The sequence below is a fragment of the Balearica regulorum genome, chromosome 1 (assembly GCF_011004875.1).
Source record: "Balearica regulorum gibbericeps isolate bBalReg1 chromosome 1, bBalReg1.pri, whole genome shotgun sequence".
In the NCBI taxonomy this organism is placed as follows: Eukaryota; Metazoa; Chordata; class Aves; order Gruiformes; family Gruidae; genus Balearica; species Balearica regulorum.
The window spans coordinates 86,178,976-86,198,066 of NC_046184.1; the positions used below are offsets into that span (position 1 = coordinate 86,178,976).

At 48.3% G+C, this 19,091-nt stretch overlaps 1 protein-coding gene across 22 annotated transcripts in view; it reads left to right on the forward strand.

Moving 5' to 3' along the window:
* Positions 1 to 1,251: 1,251 nt before the first annotated feature.
* ZNF384 (zinc finger protein 384) overlaps positions 1,252 to 19,091 on the forward strand; it is a 32,978-nt gene continuing 15,138 nt past the window's right edge. For 2 of the 22 annotated variants that reach the window (XM_075763574.1, XM_075763732.1), the window contains exons 1-8: positions 1,252 to 1,482; positions 2,015 to 2,063; positions 2,739 to 2,892; positions 2,978 to 3,167; positions 5,855 to 5,921; positions 6,070 to 6,310; positions 6,646 to 6,976; positions 11,844 to 11,924. In XM_075763574.1, coding sequence (XP_075619689.1) covers positions 3,115 to 3,167; positions 5,855 to 5,921; positions 6,070 to 6,310; positions 6,646 to 6,976; positions 11,844 to 11,924 — 773 coding nt within the window. In that variant the 5' untranslated portion in view covers positions 1,252 to 1,482; positions 2,015 to 2,063; positions 2,739 to 2,892; positions 2,978 to 3,114. Of the gene's footprint in view, positions 1,545 to 1,641; positions 1,838 to 2,014; positions 2,085 to 2,738; positions 2,893 to 2,977; positions 3,168 to 5,850; positions 5,922 to 6,069; positions 6,311 to 6,645; positions 6,977 to 11,843; positions 11,925 to 19,091 lie in introns of those variants that run through there. The other 20 variants (XM_075763725.1, XM_075763740.1, XM_075763650.1 and 17 more) reach the window with 19 other exon arrangements.

Sequence of the window (19,091 nt, forward strand, 5' to 3'; positions counted from 1 at the left end):
CTTGGCAATCTTGTGGGGTGTCCCCACTTTGGTGTAGGGGTGATCACCCAGCCTGGCCTAGCAATCTTGTGGAGTGCCTCCGTGCCGTCTTCTCCAGGAACAGCCCCATGCCTTCCTTCCCCTGCACCATCACCAAGGCTCAAGGGACTGAATGCTGCTTCGAGCGCCGTCGCTCATGCTGTGCAGCCACACGCCTGGTAGCGCCAGCACACGGGAGACAGCGGGAAACTGCCAGCCAAAACTGAGGTGGGTTGAATCTGTGAAATGAAATTCTCAATGAGTGAGAATGAGGGTGAGTTGCAGCCCCCTCTGGGGTCAAGTTGTGAATGGTTACAAATTAAAAAAAAAAAAAATAGTATTTGGGTGTGGTTATATCGAGCCACTGGCTTGCAACCGTGGAAAGAGGGTTACACCGCTCCCCTACGCCTGGCCTCGCTCTCCTGTTCCCTGCAGTGCTTACGTGACTGAGGTGGTCCGGTTTGCCGACCTGGCAGCAAACCAGCTCGCTAAAAGTCCTTTCTGTTGGGTTAGCACGATGACGGTGTTTCGCACTCGGCCAGGGAAGCGCTAGGGCCAGCGCAGGCGAAGGGGCAGGCAGGGACGAGCCTCTGGGTCAACTCGTCCCTAACAACCCCGCCGCCCCACCGCGCCGGGCGGGCTCGGCCGCCAGACCCGACCCAGAGACTCCCTCCTGCGCTGCCTCGGGACGTGGCTCCGGCAGGGCCCTCCGCAGAGCCACCGGGAAGCCGGGCCGAGGCGAAGCCGTCGCTCTCTGCCAGCTCCGCAGGCTGAAGCGCCTCGGAAGCAGCCGGGCTGGGCAGCCGGGCCGGGCCGGGCAGCCCTCGGCTGCGGTGCAGGAGGAGCAGGCCGGGGGGTCGCTACTGCGGGCACAGCCTCACACGCCCGCCCCAGCCGGGAGCCGGAGCGGAGCCAAGGCCACCAGCCCGCAGGTAGGCGAGGGCGGCGGGCCGGGGCACAGGCCGTGAGGCGCTGGCGGGAGGGGGTGAGGGGGAGGGACGGGAGAAGCGGTGGCCGAATTATTCATGAGGGCTCATGAATATTCATCAGGGCGGCAGTCCCGCACCGCGCACGTCACGCCGGGAAGGCCGCCTCGGCCGGAAGCGGGCTCGCGGCCGGGTTCGGGGACGCCGCGCGCCCGCCCCCGCCGGCACAGCCACTTCCGCCCTTCCTCCAGCCCGGGTTCCCCCCCCGCGCCGGCACCCCGCACTTCCGGTAAGCGCGCGCGCGCGCGCCCGCCCGCCCGCCTCTGCCCCCGCCGCCCTGTCCCCGCTTCCGGCCCGGTCCGGCCGCCCTCGGCGACCCCGCTGAGGGAAAACCTGCCCCGGGCCGGTGGCCGCCGCCGCTCCGCCTCTTTTTCAAGCGAAGCCGCCGATGACGCCGTTCCGCTCTGGTCGGCGCCCCGGAAGAGCTGAGGCGCGCTCCGCCCCCTGATCCGGAAGCGACTCGCCGCTCCTCTTTCCGGTGAGGAGGCCGCTGCCGCCGCTGGAGTCGGGGTCGGGGTCGCCGCTGGGGGGTGGTGCCCGGTAATCTGCCGGGTAGCGGGTGTGGTGGCGGGGGGACACGGGGGAGTGGGACTTCCGGGGCCGAGGCGATCCGGAAGCGGAAACGGAGGGGGGCTGTCTGTCTGTCTGCTCGTCCGCCCGCCCGTCCCTCCGTCCCGGTGTCGGGTGCAGAGCGCGCCCGCGGGCTCCGCCGCGGGGGAACAGCCCTCCGGGCCGACCCCGTTTCGCCCGCCCCGCGCCGCGGGGGGCGACCGGGCGGCGCGCCCCGTCCTCGGCCGCCGCCGCCGTGTGCGCTCGGGGCCCCGCGGGGGGAGGTGGGTCCGGCCCCCCCCCCCCCATCCCGGCCGGTCCCCGCGGGGAGCGCCCTCCCCCGCCCATGGCCGCTCCCCCGCGGGCTGGACGTGGCCGGCGGCTTTGGGGGCCCCGCGTTGCGCCGCCCGCTGTCATGCAGGGCCCCGGGCGCCCCCGTAACCCTGGCGGTTTATTTGCAGAGACGGCCCTGGAAGGAGGAGAGATGCAAGAGGAGGGAGAGTGAGAGGGGTAAGGAGCTCCCGGAGCTGCGTGAGTGAGCCTCGCCCCGGGGGTTCCCTCCGGCCGCACTGGGAGGGGACGGGACGGGATGGGCCGCAGGTCCCGGCGTTGGGGGCTTGAAGTCACTTGTGTTCCAGGGTGTGGGAGTGGGGGATTGACTGCCTGGAAGGAGCTGAGGCACAGGGTATGTCCCCTGCCAGGCACCTGTTCCGACAGAGGCTCGGTTGGTTGGGGTGAAGGCTATGCATGTGTCAGAGAACGGCACCAAAGTTCTAGCTCTGGTGTGTGGGTTTGGGCTTCGAAACTTTGTCCGGCATGTTTGGGGTATTTCTGGAGCATGTCCAGATGTGCTCGTTCTAAAGATCTAGTGGTACTTGAACTTTTTGGTGCTTATGAGCTTTGTGGAGGCATTTCTGCATTTGATCTAATAGCCTGCGTGGCCTTCGGCATCCTTAGTATTTTGCAGCAATTAAGCGTAAAAGCTCCTTGTTACTGAACAAAGATCTTGGGCAGACATAAACCAACATTGTAAACCAATCCCGAGTGTCATACTCAGGGCCTTTTGTCAACTGAAAACTCTACACGGAATAGAAAATAAAAGCTAGATATCTGGAGAATAAAGAAAACCATATTAAAAGTCAACCTCTAAATACCTGCATATCCAACCTTGATTGTGCCTTCCAGAAACACAGCCTCTACCTCACCGTATACTTGCACGTGCTTTTATCTGTGTGTTTGTGGTTAAAGTGATGACCTGCAAAGAAGTTTAAGTCCAGCACGTTAAGTATGTGATTCTGTGAAGTACTCTGAGATCTAAACTCCAGATTCCTTGTCCCTTGTGAGTTCTCTGGTTCACTCGGTTGTTTATTTGGTGTATGTACATTTGTGGTCTGTACATAGAAGGTGTTTTTGGTTTATATCAGGAGGGTACGTTGACATCTGTCTGATACTAGACTGGTGAATAGGAAGAAGGTCCCATCTCTGGCCTGTTTGTGGAAGCTGGGATGATGAAGGCACTGCAGTGGGAACGTGCTGTGGTACAGGGTTGAAGCTCCAGCCCATGTCTGGTAGTTATAGAGCAATTGGAAGGGTTACGTGCAGAGTTCTGGTAAAGTAAGTGTGAGCAGTGTTAAAGTGGGGGCTGCGAATAGGGGTGCATGTTTTCAAAATATCCTTTAGCCTAAAAGCGGGATAGGGGAGGGACAGCTGTGGGTGTTAGGGCAGGAGTTTGGTGGAGGAGTCTTATCTTTGTTTTCTCCCTTTGGAAGACTGGCTTGCTAGTGAGATTGCATGAAAGCTTCAACTCTTACACCATTTCTCCTTTTCTTCCACATTCTTATAACTTCATCACACTTCAGCCTTTCAAGCCAAAAATGTTGAGGCCTGATGTCTGCTCAAGCATGAAGATTTCTGGATGGGGAGGTGGCTTCTAAAAGACTTTAACGAAAACAACGTAGTCATCTTTTGAGAATCAATAGAGCTTTACTTTAACTTGCACACTCTGTAAACTGGGCAAACAAAAGCTAGGTGCCCTGTGAAGTTCTGACAGGGGACTAGATGGAGACAGGAGACCACTAAGAGCCCTTGCCTGTGCTAGTCCGGATTTTAGAATCTGGAAATGGAGTTGCCTTTCATAACTTGTACTCTTTAAATAAGCAAGCTGTTGTAAGATTTTTGTTTAAATTGGCACCTTTCTGTTTAACTCCTGAAGTTCACAGTTGAATCCAAGGGAGCCTTGGACAATTACAAAGTTTATTTGGAACATGCTTCTGATTATTACATGAGATTTTATGTTTTTACAGAATCAGCTTCACTTTGATGTTTTTAATGTGGAAGCTAAGCAAGTAAGGGCTTATTTTAAAAAGGAAAAGCAAACAAACAATCACCCAAACCCCAAACTTGACATTCCAAACAAAAACCTTCCCTTAATTCAGGTGCTGCTCAATTGCAAAAAATGTGTTATCTCTTCATATGTGCCCATGCTGTGAAAGAAAAAAGTCATGTAATTAAGTGTTACATACATAGGGCCTTGCTGTGGGCAGTGTACTTGATAATTAATTTGGGTCAGAAAAGAAAGCAGAGGAAGGAAGGGAAGAGTCTCGCCCCATCAGATTCTGATTGAATCACAGCAATGTAAATCCAGAGTAATTCAGTCAGGCAACTGGCAGTCTGACTGCATGCCACCGATGCAAGGTAAATAATTCATCCTTAAGTGTGTTTATTGGTTGATTTGTAGTGAGTAAGGCAGGAATACTTGGCTTTGCTGTTGCACGAGCAATTCATAAAAACAAAATTATCAGGTAATTTGGTTCATTTAAATACTGCTTCTCTACACAGAGGAAAATTATCTTTGTGTTTTGGCTCACGCACAGCAATTCCACATGTATTTATTCTGCCCTAATATACTTCTGGAAAGTAAGTGTTTCATGCTACTTGGGGCATGCTCCTCAGCTTATCTGATGATTGAGGTAGGCCCTTCAGAAACAGTATTTACTCATTAATTCGACTACTGCCAAATCATAACAGAAATAGGAGTTGGACGATTTACCTACGATGCAGGTAGCTGCATGGGAAACCTACAATGCTTGCTTTTTCGAAGCAGTTTGTTCTGCCAGATGTTCTCTGAGCATAGTTTTGATCACGTGTATTTTACCTACCAGTTTTGCCATATGTGTTCAGGAACAGGTGCATCTTCTGCTTTAGGAAATATTCTTTTTTTGATTTATTTAGTTTTTGAATAGCATTTTCACAAATGTAACAAACTTTGCCTGCTAATGCTATTACACAGAGTAATGTAAGGATTAGAATGGAAAGGGCTTCTTCAGCCCCTAAAGAGATTACGCCTCTGTCTTCAGAGGGCTATTTTTTGGTGTCTTAACGGCTCCTCTGACTGCATGGAGAGTTGAGATGGAGCAGTGGGCACTTGACCAGGGACAGAATCCTACAGAATCTTGTCCCAAAGACAGGAATGAAATGGGCAATAGAGAGCTGTGGCATGATCTCACTTGGAAGTAGGGTATCTCAGAGCAGGGTAGTCAGGTTATTTTCCCACTGCCTAGTCTCACTGGATGAGAGTGGAGGATCTTGTCTGTCAGGAATATTGAGTGATATTTCCCAAGAGTGGGGCTGGGGTGGTCAGAGCAGAGAGCAGCAGGAAGTTAGGAGCCCTGAGTTTGACTTCTTGGTCTGCTGTGGCTGTCTGTTATCTTGGGCAAGTCTGTTTCCCTCTCTCTGCCTGTCTTTCTTCCTGTGTAACACAACGCTAATGTCCCCTTGCTGCATCATCTGGGTCCTTAGTGTTGAGCTGGGGTGGAGGGACAGGCAAGGTCCAAAATTTTCACTGCTTGTGGGGCCAGACTGTCTATGACAGTGAAAAATGGTTTTCAGCTGTATTTGCCTGGTTGCAGATGCACAGACTTCATCATTTATGCCATGTACTTGGGTGGATGATAATTGGGGAATTTTTTAGGTGTTCTGGGTTTGTAGTCAGTCCATTTTTTAATTTTTTTTGCATGGAGGACTATTGGGCAAGAGGCATTTGAGATGGGCCCAAGCCTGTGGGACTAGCAGACACCTTTTTTCCCTGAAAATAATTTTTGGATTTGGGCAGATAGCTCAGAAGTGGGGAGAAGTTGCTCAAGTAAGAAAGGGGAGATTAAGGAACTGTCACAGCGTTAGACTGAGTCAGTTCCATGTTGGAGTCCCTTTGGGTTTAATGTTCTTTTTGTGTGTCTGTCTGTCTCTCTTCTCCTCCATTCCTCTTCCCTTCCCCCTTCTTCTTCCCCCCTGTGCCCAGCTAGGATGGAAGAATCTCATTTCAACTCCTCCCCGTACTTCTGGCCAGCAGTGCCCACTGTCTCGGGACAGGTAAGGTCTTTGTCTTCCAATCTATCATGTTGTCTTGTTTCCTGGTAGAAGTTCATGCAGAAGTGTTTCTGTTGCATTTCTTGCTCAGCAAACTGCTGGGAGAAGCTGTGCCAGGGTATTCTAAAAGCTGTTCTTCCCACCCATTTAGATTGAAAACACCATGTTTATTAACAAGATGAAGGAGCAGCTATTGCCCACAGAGAAGGGCTGCAGCCTGGCTCCCCCCCACTACCCTGCCTTGCTGACGGTACCCACCTCTGTGGCCCTACCCACTGGTATCTCCATGGACTCGGACACGAAACCGGAGCAGCTGACACCACACAGCCAAGCCCCTGTGACTCAGAACATCACCGTGGTACCAGTGCAGTCTGCTGGGCTCATGACAGCAGGTAGGGGACTCCAAAGACTTTGGTGACACATGAAGGATATTCTGGGATGGGGGAGCAGAGGGTTCTGGAGAATTCTTTTCAGACTGTAAATTATTCCTAGCCGTACCGATGGTGTGGACTGCCTTGGCATGGTTTCACTGTGAATCTCTAGGCACTCCATATGTCCACCTTCTTTTTGGAAGTTTGACTTCCAGCAGCAGAGACTGGGAATGTGTAAGCTACTCTTCTGTTTGGGTTATAGTCAAAAGTAGGTGTATAAAGTTCACTTCTGTGCGATAAGAAGGTTGAACATAGAGATGTAATAACTGACTTCCTCCACCTTTCTTTGTTTGCAGGTCCTGGTCTGGTGATAACTTCCCCATCAGGTTCCCTGGTGACCACAGCCTCCTCTGCCCAAACCTTTCCCATCTCGGCTCCTATGATTGTCTCTGCACTACCCCCTGGCTCCCAGGCAGCCCTCCAGGTGGTTCCTGACCTGTCCAAGAAAGGGACAACCACCCTCTCCGAAGGTGGTGGGGGTGGTGGGGGTGGGGGAGTTGCCCCCAAACCACCCCGGGGCCGGAAGAAGAAACGATTGCAGGAGTCGGGGCTGCCAGAGATGAGTGACCCCTTTGTGCTGTCAAACGAGGATGATGAGGACCAGCACAAGGATGGCAAGACATACAGGTGGGGAGCGGGGTTAAACCTTGACTGTAACATTGCATGGGGAGGGGGTGTATTTAACCCTTCAGAGGGTTGCACGGGGAAGAAGAGATCTCTGCCTTTTCCCTGTAGAGTTCCCAAGTAGAGAATCTTTCAGCTGCAGGAAAAGTTGAGTTTTCCCCTCTAATCAGAAGTGTTTGTAAGCTAGTGGGTTGACCCAAAACTAAGGATCTCCTTCTTAGTGGTCAGCCTTGATTTCCTGGATATACAGATGTTAATGTTACTAGGTTAGTTAATGACCAGGATGTTATGGAGGCTAAACCATATCCTTGATGCCACAGCCGGCTAGTATGGCTGGTGCAACTGGAGCACTTCTGGTGTAGCTGAGAGCCCTAGCGTACCTGGGTGCTCCTGAATTGGGACTCCAATCCGTCCAGTGTAAAGACTACAAACTGGAGGCACACAGAGCACGAAATGAACTGTGGTGATAGTGTCTGCTCCTGTGTGCGTTGCCCCTTGTGATCTCCTATTTCAGTATTCCCAATAACACAGGGAAAAAAATTGTATTTATTTCTGAATTAGGTATAAGGGTGTTTCTGAGCCCTAAGCGTATCAGATAAGAGGGGGGAGAGTTCTGAGCCCTGAGGTTGGGTTTCTGAGCTTGGACGGATGTGGCTTGAGTTTACAAGTGAGTGGTGGGAAATGGAAAGATTAACTAGGAGGGAATACTTAAACCAGAGGATAAGGAGTGCAGGTGTTTTAGAGAAGGTGGGAACGAACCGGACAGAGCAGGCGAGTGCTGGGGAGGAAATGTGAGGTCTGCGTTGGGAAGGAGGAGCACATATGGGTGATTTAGTGATAGGTGTTTCTGAGGGATGATTAAGATCAGTAAGAGGCAAAGTAGTGTAGCCAGATGGAAACAGAAGTAGAAGATGGTCCCTAGCTCCTCTCACTTCTCTCCTATGTGCCCATGATCATGCCTCAAACACTTTCCCTTTTGCCATCCTAGACCCTCTTTTTTTTTGCAGATTTAGTTACAGTTCTGGAATTAAGTCATAACGATGTGAAGCCATCCACACAGAATCAGTGCATCCATCCCAGGCACTGTTTCATTTTTAACTATAGCATTTTAAAAATGTTTACATTTTTAAATCAATACAGTTAAATGGGTACAAAACCAGAACTTGGATCAGCCCTTTTATTCTCTTACCAAATGTCCCAGTTCTTCCACTTTGAAAATATAATCAGCGTATGGTGAAGAGGGGTGGGGAGTGTTAGGTAGCTTGCTATTTGTAATCCCACCATTTATTTTGGGCCTTAGCCACAATTCCACACTACTCAAGCTGCTTACAGTCTGGGTTGCTAATTAGGTTGTTAAATATGTATTTACAGGGGACACAATTGGCAGTGAACACTAGAATTAAAGCTGAACCAAGGCTTTAATTATAGCTCCTTGTTTACTTGTAAGTTTGGAAAAAAAATGCCCAAGACCAGGTGGAGTGACTCAGCAGAAACTTTATGAACATGCATAGTCTGTGTAACAGCTCATGAAAAAAGACTTTGCAGGAAAAAAACCGAATGAGTTTATATGTAGGAACAAGTAATCAGGAAGATTTCTGTCTTCATGTTAAATTTGAGTGTGATACCTCTGCCTCTTCCTCCAGCCTCCATCCCAAGCAGGCCTCCCTCTGAGCAGCACTAGGGTGCTAGATAGTTAAATTGAGATTTATTGAAGACCATCAAGGAGTACTTCTGCCCTCCTTGGGATCTCGTCTTTGGCTGATGCTTTCCATGTGCAAGTTCGGAACTAAAAATAATTGTTGGAAAAATAAAGGAAAATACTATCTTCTCTTGGAGCTGTGGGAGAGAAAACCTTTGTGAAATACAGTAAAATTGTTTCTCCATAATATACATAAATAACCTTACAAGTTTAAACTTTGAGAACTCCTGAGTTCCTTCTGCAGTCTAGAGGATTATTTGGGTAGTTCCTGTTACTACAGTATGCAGACATATCCTAGCTAAATTAAGACTGTGGGTGAGGTTCATCTCCTCCTGCACCCTTCTGCGGCTGTAGGAGGAGTTGCTTGTGGCATTCATATGTCTACGCTTATATGATTTCACTGACTCTTATGATGATACGCTGAGGACAATCTAGTCAGATGCCTGAAATGAGTTGTATTTTATTGATCAATATGACCTTTTTTTTAAATACCTAATTCCTAAAGCCTGGGATTATTTTGTTGAATTTAATTATCTTTCAGTTTTAAGGGGTTTTTTTTGAGCTCTCTGAACTCTTGTCCTTAGTGCCTGGGCAGGTGGCTGATTTCCCTAATTCCTCACTCTTGATGTATTGGCAAAGACAGAGTAAGGCCTTGAATGGGCAGCACAGCAAGACAGACTTGGAAGGAATTGGAGCACAAAGGTGGTACTCGTATTGTAGCACATCCCATTCTCTACTGAATATAGAAATTCCTGCTTCAGCCAATGGCAGCTCTTTTGCTGCTGCATCATCTCTAGAAGTCAATTAGTAGTCTGCTGCAAAAGTGGTGCAAGAATCTTTGTGACGATTTTTCTTTGTAAGAAAAGGTGTGAGGCTTTTCCTAATGATGTTGTTGCTTGCAGATCTTGGACATCTAGCCTAAGGATTAGTCTGGCAGAGTCCTTGGTGCTTTGCTTTGTGTTATTAGAAGAAAGCTTGCACCTGCAGGGGACAGCATCTAACCCAGTCCTGTGAAGCATTTTTCTTCATGAGTAATGTCACATCAGTCTTGTCTGGATTCATTGTCAGCTCTTTGTTAATCTCCCCTGACATCTTTGTAGTGGAAAATTTACTTTTTCCTTGGAAAATGAGATCAGCATCAAGAATCTTTCTAGTAAGATGCTGGCAGTGTGAACCACGTGGCTTCTCAGTGCTTTAAAATGTGCTGAGGAAGGCAGAGTGAGCATAGGTCCCGGAGACAGTAGTATTGTTTCTTAGTACTGTTTTGGTGCCTGTACCTGTGCACTTTTAGAAGTTTGTGGTGTGATGTGATCAGTGGACAAGACTGATGAAGTGGTTCAGCCTATCTGGGCCAGGTCATCAGTTCTCTCTCTCTGACAAACAGTTCTCTAGTTTCTTCTTTGCAAGAGGAAAAGAGCTCTTTATAGGTGTTGCTTGGTTCCAGTATTAAGTTTGTAAAGACTAGGACGAATACCAGCTTAGAGTCTGGAATGGTTATTCAAACTGTGCTTTGGAGCCTAGGACACCAACAGGAAAATTGTAGGCTTGAGAAGGGCCTTGCCATCCTACTGGAAACAAGAAGCGCTCTGTTCCCCACGGCTAGTTCTGAGTTTCCCTACTTCTACTAGGCTGCGGGAACAGCAGAGGGGTTGGATCTGGGAGACAATGAGCAGCTGAGGGACATAGGAAGCTTCTGAGGCAAGTCCAGGGTGAAGAAGGACACAGAAAGCTTTGCAAGGAACTGAGTTGACCTGTAGAAGGCAAAGCAGCTGGATGGAGGCCTGCTTTAGTGAGGAAATTAGGGACACAAGGGGAGCCAGTGGTTTGAACATAGCAGGTGGCTATGTTCTGAGACATGTCTTGTTTTAAGCCTTTTCTTCTGCCCTATAGTGGATTTAGCATTGCTGTTTGGTGAACTTCTCATGGTTTTGAATAGATTTGAAATCTGGTGGCTATGGCTTTTTTTCTGTGAAAATATGGTCAAATTTGGCCAAGTTGTAAGCTTGGGAAAAAAAATCTGTTAAGCATACTGTAAGATGCTTTATAGTTTGGTAGTTGAAATATGCGAAGATTATATCCTCTTTGATGTTTCTTGAGGCTTACTCGACTCCAGGCACTGACCAGACTGTCTATCTCCACAGAAGAGATAAATACACTCTAACCTCTCTCTATTTCTATATGAGGCTGGACTACATGTGTACTCTCTCTGCAGCAATAAGCATCTTCTAGTCTACCCCTGAAGGGCCACGCATGCTTTTCCTTCAGTCACAACTGCCCCTTCTGCTTCAGAAGGGAGTCTTTTGTGCCCAATGTTGATGGTAGCCTCCTCCCTCTCTGATGGGCAGAAAGGCAAGGTGCAAGAAGACACTGCTTGGTTCAAATGTAGCAGGGATGAGAATGAGATGTGGTCAGGGTCTGGAGCAGGTTATGTCCAGGAAGTCTGGAAATGTGGTAGACGAGAGATGAGAATTGGAAAAAAGGAGGGAGAAAAGACTGGAGCCTACAAACTAGGGAATGCAGATGAGGATGTGATGGGGGGTCTGTTTGCAAGGGAGAGACTGCGCAGAGATAAGCTATGGAGGACCAAGACTGAGGGAGGGAAGAAAGAAGCAGATCTGCTAGGGGATGGAAAATGAGGAGATACATAGGATTAGCAGAACAGATGGGGACAAGAGCATGGGATGTGGACAGACAAATAGAAGCGTGTGGGAGAGGAGACAAATGTTAGGTAATTGGAGGAATGAAATAGAGAAGAGCCATTGCAGTAGACGATAAGGAGGGTGAGGCATGTGGGTAGAGAGCTTGGGCCTGGGTCTTGGTGCAGGAGAGAGGGGATTGCAACAGGCTAGAAGGCTAAGGGCAAAAGGGGAATTAAGTTTGAAGTGTCAGGCAGAAGTTTGACCACATCCCCTCCAAAGCCTAGAAATATTAAACCCAATATTTCTAAATTTTGCCATGTCTCTAATGTCAGCACAAGAACATGAGCTCCTCTGGCAAAGAACTTCACCCCCCTCTAAGGCTAGCAAAAGGCAACAAACTACCGTTGCTATCATTTATCATCCTAGCTGCAGTGGCAGAGGTCTGTGCAGTGGATCTTAAGATTGCTGATGACCAACGTGGGTGTCAGTATGATGCCACATGTTGGAATTTCTGTTTGCTTTTTTTAACAAGTAGTTCCGTGAGCAGCGGAACTAATGAAGCCTGGTTTCCAGCGGCTCTCTCCTGTGTGGATTCTCTGATGTCTAATCAAGGGTGAGCTTACTAGCCTTTCCCTCAGAGGAAAGAGGGTCTCTCTTCTTTCCCCAACTGCATATTTTTATGAGACTTGTGGTGACTTTAAGATCCTTACCCCTTTTCCAGATTTGGTTGAAATTGGCTTATAATCTCAAAACTCTAAGGAGGACAGGTGCACATGCGCATCCATGTATACACACATGCAGTTTGTACACATAAGCTTTGCTTTGTATATGAATGCTGTGCTTGGAGGTTAGAAAATGTCAGAAGTAAGACTGACCACATGCCTCAGGATATAATAAGGTAAAAACTTGCATTATGGTAAGTTCTCTCTCTTCTGCTGAAATGTTGTAACTGTGTGCATGTGCACATGCGCACTCTCAGTTCATCATAGTGCCAAGCAGAAGGAATTAACAGTAAAGATTCTGCAGTCATGAGTTTTAATTTTAGCACGTTATTTGCATGTCAGTGGAATGAGTGTGTACAAGGGAATGAGGGGGGCAGTTACAGTTTCAACCGGGGAGAGAGAACTTCAAAACTATTTTCTCGCACATCTTACCTGATCACACCTTAATTTGGCCCTGTTGAGTCAATGCACTTTGATACCATCCTTGATTATGTGATTATAGTTAATGTGTACGTGATGGCCTGTCAGAGTCCTGCATGTTTACTCAGAGAACCTGAAAGGAGTGTTTTATTAAAAAAAAAAAAAACCCCAAACAAAAAAAACCCAACCCCAAACCAAACACAAAAAACCCACATTGACATGAGATTGCAGAATTGAGAGGGATGATTTGGGGAAGGCATTTGACTGCTAGTCTGAAGAATTGTAGATTATGCTTGCCTCTGCTGCAGATTTGCTACAGTGTCCTACAGCCGTGTGGTTCAGGCCTGCAGATAATCTTGTCTTGAGGCGTGTGCAAATATGAGTTAGGTCTAGTCTTCAGTGGATTTGCATTTGCTGCAGGCTAAAAATGACCACAGACAGTTATTCTGAAATAATTAACATTTGGCGTTCCCAAAACCGTAATCTCTTCTTGAGTATCATTGAATAGTCCTCTGTTACATGTCAGACCTTGTTTTACTTCGCAGAAGCGTTGCATCTCATAGCTGTGGCATAGAAATCTGTAAGAGCTGTGATTTGAAGGTATAGAATATGAATTTTCCTTTAAAGGAAAGAAAAGGTAGTCACAGGTATCAGTTTGGCCACTTAGAATTAGTGGGTATGTCTGTCTTACTGTGTTTCACTCCTCTGTCTTTTGTCAATCCCTTCCCTTAGAAGAAAATAAACCAGGGACATTGTGGAGATAGACAAGTGCTTATGGAGCACTAATACTTCTGTGGTGGGTACAACAAAAGAGCAGTTCTGTTTCATGAGGTTGGAATTGCATGTGGTTGACAAGGCTTGAGGCTGTACACAGAGTGGTGATGAAAAAAACTGAACACTTGCTTGTTAAATATCTGTGCAACATAATAAGGATGCAGTTCTGTGGAAACAGTCAATAAGGCTGTATCAGAACGCACCTGCATTGCGGAGCCAAATTATGGTGACATAGATGACCTTAAATCTGGCGTTTCCAAATTTGCTAGTGCTTTCTCATGGGCCTTTTGTATTCTTTTAATTTTAGCTTTTGCATGTTAGCACTATACTAGGAAACACCTTATTGTGCTTTATTGTTTTGTTGGTCTTTTGTGCTAATGGTGACTGATTTCAAAAATTGACAGGCAAGGTCTTAGACCTGATGTTGTTCAATGATTTGGAGGTCAACAGAAAGTCATGGCTGATAATTTACAGATAGAAGCAATGCTGGTGGATAGCTTAAAAAAAAGGGGGGGGGGGAAGCTTTATGTGGTTGTTAAACTAGAACTCAAGCAAAATGTATTTTGATACAGCCCAATTGAAGACTTAACCTTTTGGGTAATACTGTGTGACTTCTCCAGCAGTCAGGTATTGAGACCTGGGTGTTTAGACACAGTGGAAAACAATATCAGACAGAAGTGTCCTGTTGGATACTATTTAATGTGTTTGATCTTGTGGTTTAGCCACAGCTGGCAGCTGAGCACTATGTGGCTGCTCATTCACCCCTTCACCTCCTCCTACCCCTGGTGGGATGGGGAGGAGAATTGGAAGGAAAAAAGTAAAACTCATGGGTTGGGATAAGGACAGCTTACTGGGACAGCAAAGGAAGAGTAGAGTAACAACAACAATACTAATAAAAGCATATACAAAGCGGGTGATACACAATGCAATTTGCTCAGCCCCAGAGCCCAATGCCCAGCCTGTCCTGGAGCAGCAATCCCTCCTCCCTGGCCAGCTTCCCCCTTGTATACTGAGCGTGACGTCATGGTATTGGATATCCCTTTGGCTCATTTGGGTCAGCTGTCCTGGCTCTGTCCCCTCTGAGCTTCTTGTGAAAATTAACTGTATCCTAGCCAAAAACCAGCACGTTATCCACCACTTATTCTATACTATCTACGTCATGCTCAGATCATAGACTTTCCAGTTAATCACCACCACTTTTTCTATCCTTGAGATATATATGCAGATATACACACATGCTGATATCATTCCCTTAGTCTACGGGCCATCCCTCGAAAATGTCCATTGAGTTCATTTAATCCATGACTTTGGGCTCCATCTGTCATATTGGTCTCTCAGGGCAGGAGCAATGGTGTGTGCTGTTGGGTTGTTGCATGCTGAAGCCAGTTCTGGTTCCATCACCGCTGCACTTTGCTTGGTTTCATCAAAGTTCATCCTTCGTTAATCTGGGTGATTCTTGCTATAATGCCATTGATACAGCATATAACAATCATAGTAGTGATGACGTACAACGGTAGGGTTATTTAGCAGTCAACATCATGCAATTTAATTTATTGGCTATTCTTATCCCAACCCAAATCCCCTTGAGGTACACACTGGACTGCCCCCATCCTTCTGCATCGCCCACCAGGTGCACCCAGGTCCTTGAGCAAAAGCAATCCCCCAGACTGTCTTCCCCAACATATTATTCATGCACACTACAGGGACTTTATCCCCTTCTACAGCACATGGAAGTTTTGATGGGGCAAGATGAGCTTGATTGGCAGATTCTCTTGTGTTAACTAACAAGGTGGCCTTTGCTAAATGTTTATCCCAATGCTTGAGGGTCCCACGACCCGTTGCTCTCAGTGTAGTCTTTAGCAGTCCATTGCATCGTTCAATTTTCCCGGAGGCTGGTGCATGACAGGATGTGCTACACCCACTCCATGCCATACTCTTTGGCTCAGGTGTCTATGAGCTTGTTTTGGAAATGAGTCCCATTGTCTGACTCAGTTCTTTCTGGGGTGCCATGTCACCACAGGACTTGCATTTCAAGGCCCAGGATAGTGTTACGGGTGGTGGCACAGGGCATGGGATATGTTTCCAGCCATCCCGTGGTTGCTTCCACCATTGTAAGTACATGGCGCTTGCCTTGGTGGGTTTGTGGGAGTGTGATGTAATCAATCTGCCAGGCCTCTCCATATTTATATTTCAGCCATCATCCTCCATACCAGAGAGGCTTTAACCACTTGGCTTGCTTGATTGTTGCATGTTTCACATTCATGGATGACTTGTGCGATAGTGTCCATGGTCAAGTCCACCCCTCGGTCACGAGACCATCTATATGTTGCATCCTCATCCCTTCCTTGATGGCCTGAGGTGTCATGGGCCCACCGAGCTGTAAACAATTCACCCTTATGTTGCCAGTCCAGATCCACCTAAGCCACATAGCAGCTTGATCCACTTGCATGTTGTTTTGATGTTCCTCAGTGGCCCAACTCTTGGGTACATGGGCATCTACATGACGTACTTTCACAACCAGCTTCTCTAGCTGGGCAGCAATATTTTGCCACAATGGGGCAGCCCAGATGGGTTTGTCTCTGCGCTGGTAGTTGCTCTGCTTCCATTGCTGTAACCATCCCCACAGGGCATTTCCCACCGTCCATGAGTCAGTACAGAGACAGAGCACTGGCCACTTTTCTTGCTCAGCAATGTCTAAAGCCAGCTGGATGGCTTTCACCTCTGCAAACTGGCTCGATTCACCTTCTCCTTCAGCAGCTTCTGTGGCTCGTTGTGTAGGACTCCATAGAGCAGCCTTCCACCTCTGATGCTTTCCCACAATGCAACAGGACCCATCAGTGAACAGGGCATACTGCTTCACATTTCCTGGCAGTTTATTATACAGTGGGGCCTCTTCAGCGCATGTCACCTCCTCCTCTGGCCAGTCCATGATCATTTCCAGAATTCCTGGGCGATTGGGGTTTCATATTTGAGCCTGCTGTGTGATCAGTGCGACCCACTTACTCCACGTAGCATCAGTTGCATGGTGTGTAGAGGCGACCCGCTCTTTGAACACCCAGCACCGGCAGCTGGGGTGCCAGGTGGAGCTGTGCTTCAGTACCAGGCACCTCCAAAGTGGCTCAAACCCCTTCATATGTTGTCAGTCTCTCTTGTTCAGTTTGAGTGTAGTGGGCCTTGGATCCTCTGTATCCCTGACTTCTTTTGGGTCACCTGATAGGGCTTACAATCAGACTGTAATTTGGAATATGCATCCTCCAAAAACCTGCAATGCCTAAGAAAGCCTGTGTTTCCTTTTTGTTAGTTGGTGGAGACATGGCTGCTATTTTACTGATCACATCCATTGGGATCTGATGACGCCCATCTTGCTATTTTATTTCTAAAAGCTGGATCTCCTGTGCAGGTCCCTTGACCTTACTTTGTTTCATGGCGAAACCAGCTTTCAGAAGGATTTGGACTATATTCTTTCTTTTCTCAGAAACTCCTTCTGCTGTATTGCCCCATACAATGATGCCGCCAATGTATTGCAGGAGTTCTGGAGCCTCGCCCTGTTCCAGTGCAGTCTGGATTAGTCCATGGCAAATGGTGGGGCTGTGTTTCCACCCCTGGGGCAGTCAGTTCCAGGGGTACTGGACACCCCTCTAATGAAAAGCAAACTGTGGCCTGCACTCTGCCACCAAAGGGATCGAGAAAAACACATTCGTGATATCAGTTGTGCCATACTTGGCTGCCTTTGACTCCAGTTCATATTGAAATTCTAGCATGTCTGGCATGGCAACATGACTTCATTCAGACCACAATAGTCTACTGTCAGTCTCCACTTTCCATTGGACTTTCACACTGGCCTTATAGGACTGTCTGCTGATTGCTCCCTGGCTCTCCAGTTGATGAATCAGCTTATGGATGGGAATCATGGCGTCTTGGTTAGTGCGATATTGCTGCCCGTGCACCATTGTGGTGACTGGCACCTGTTGTTCTTCAACCCTCAGCAACTCCACAACAGAAGGGTCCTCCGAGAGACAGCCATTTAACTTCCTCCAACTCCAAGGCAGCTATGCCAAAAGCCCACTGGTACCCTTTTGGGTGCTTGAAATACCCTCCCCTAAGGCAGTCTACGGCAAGGATGCACGGAGTCTCTGGGTCAGTCACAGTGGGGTGCTTTTCACAGTCATTCCCAGTTCACTTCAGCCTCCAGTTCAGTCAGCTGTTGGGATCCCCCTGTCACTCCAGAAATATAGATGGGTTCTGCCCCTTCACAGCTTGATGGCATTAGGGTACACTGTGCACCAGTGTCCACTAGAGCCTTATACTCCTGGGGGTCTGACGTGCCAGGCCATCAGGTCCACACAGTCCAATAAACCCGGTTGTCCCTTTCCTCCACCTGGCTGGAGGCAGGGCCCCTCTAATCCTGCTTATCATATTTGTTACTCACTCCTTGTAGAAATGACTTAGAAGTCCCTTCAAGAGGATCTTAAGTATGATCAGGCCTTCCACTCACTCTGGGGAATTGCCCGCTGGAAACTGGAGCTGCATTTTTCCTGGAAGAATCCCCTTTTGTGATTGTTTTTCCCTGCAACTCACCTACCCATGCCTATAGGGTCGAGGTAGGTTTTTCCATCCCACTTCCTCATCTCCTCTCTGTGGTCATGCAGGTAAAACCACAGAGTGCCTCATGGTGTGTACCCACTATATCCTCTCTCTTGAGCAGAGGAACACTTACTCCTAATAGCTGAGATACTGATCTACACGGGTGGGGAGTAGGACATATCCTCTCTGAATTGCTGGAAATCCCAGGACAGTTTCTGCACAGCTGAGACGAGGGAGGGAGACAGATATTCTTTGTGTTGCCAGAGTTGGCTAGCCAGTTTATCCACCACTTGTGCCTCTTCGTCTTCCCAGTCCATCACCGCCAATGAATTGGCGTACGACAGTGCGCTGCTTACAAACTTCTGCCACGTGGGTCAGGTATGTTGGACTTCATCTGGATCTGTGGGTAACTGCACATTGTCCGGGTCATAACAAACCATCTCCTGGAGGAGCTGGTCCTGCAGCTAACTCCCTCAGGTACTGGATACCTCCCTCCATGGTGGTCCACTTGCCTGGATGACATACATCATCTTCACGGAAGGGATACCTTTCCTTCATGCCTGACACAAGTTGCCTCCAGAGGCTGAAGGCTTGTGTCTTTTTCCCAATTGCCTTGTCAATGCCCCTTCCCTCAACAGGGATCCCAGCTGCTTGGCCTCCCTACCCTCTAATTCCAGGCTACTGGCCCCGTTATCCCAGCATCAGAGCAGCCAGGTGACAAGTTGCTCGCCTGGCTGGCAACTGAAATCTTTTCACATATCTCGCAGCTCACTCAGTGACAGGGCAATTACAGAGGTGATTACCTCTGGTTCTGCCTCTTCCTCCTGTTCTCCTGATGGTCCTGATTCTTCGTCATCCCTTACTAAGTGAACTGATTTTTTTCTGTATAGGGGCGACTAATACCAGCACAGGTTGGTTCTCTGGTTCAGCTGCAGTGCCTGTCACTGGGGTAGCCACAGTGTCTGTTGCTGGGATTGGGGTAGTCCTAGTCCCTGTTGGTCGGTTGTCCCTCTCTTACCCCTTCGGGTGCTGCCTAATATTGAGCAGTGTTTGGTACATACTGGCCAGTGCCCAGCACAGTGTAGTAAATTGTGCCTCTTTGGAATAGCTACAGCATTTTCCTTTCAAATACTCTATCACTTTATCAGGGTCCTCTAGTTGTTCAGAGTGAAGTTCCAAACCATTGAGGTGAGAAGGTCTCTAGGTACCTGCCCATATTCTCCTACGTGCCATGCCAGCCCTGACTATCCAGCCTCGGGGCAGGCGTATTCTTAAAACAA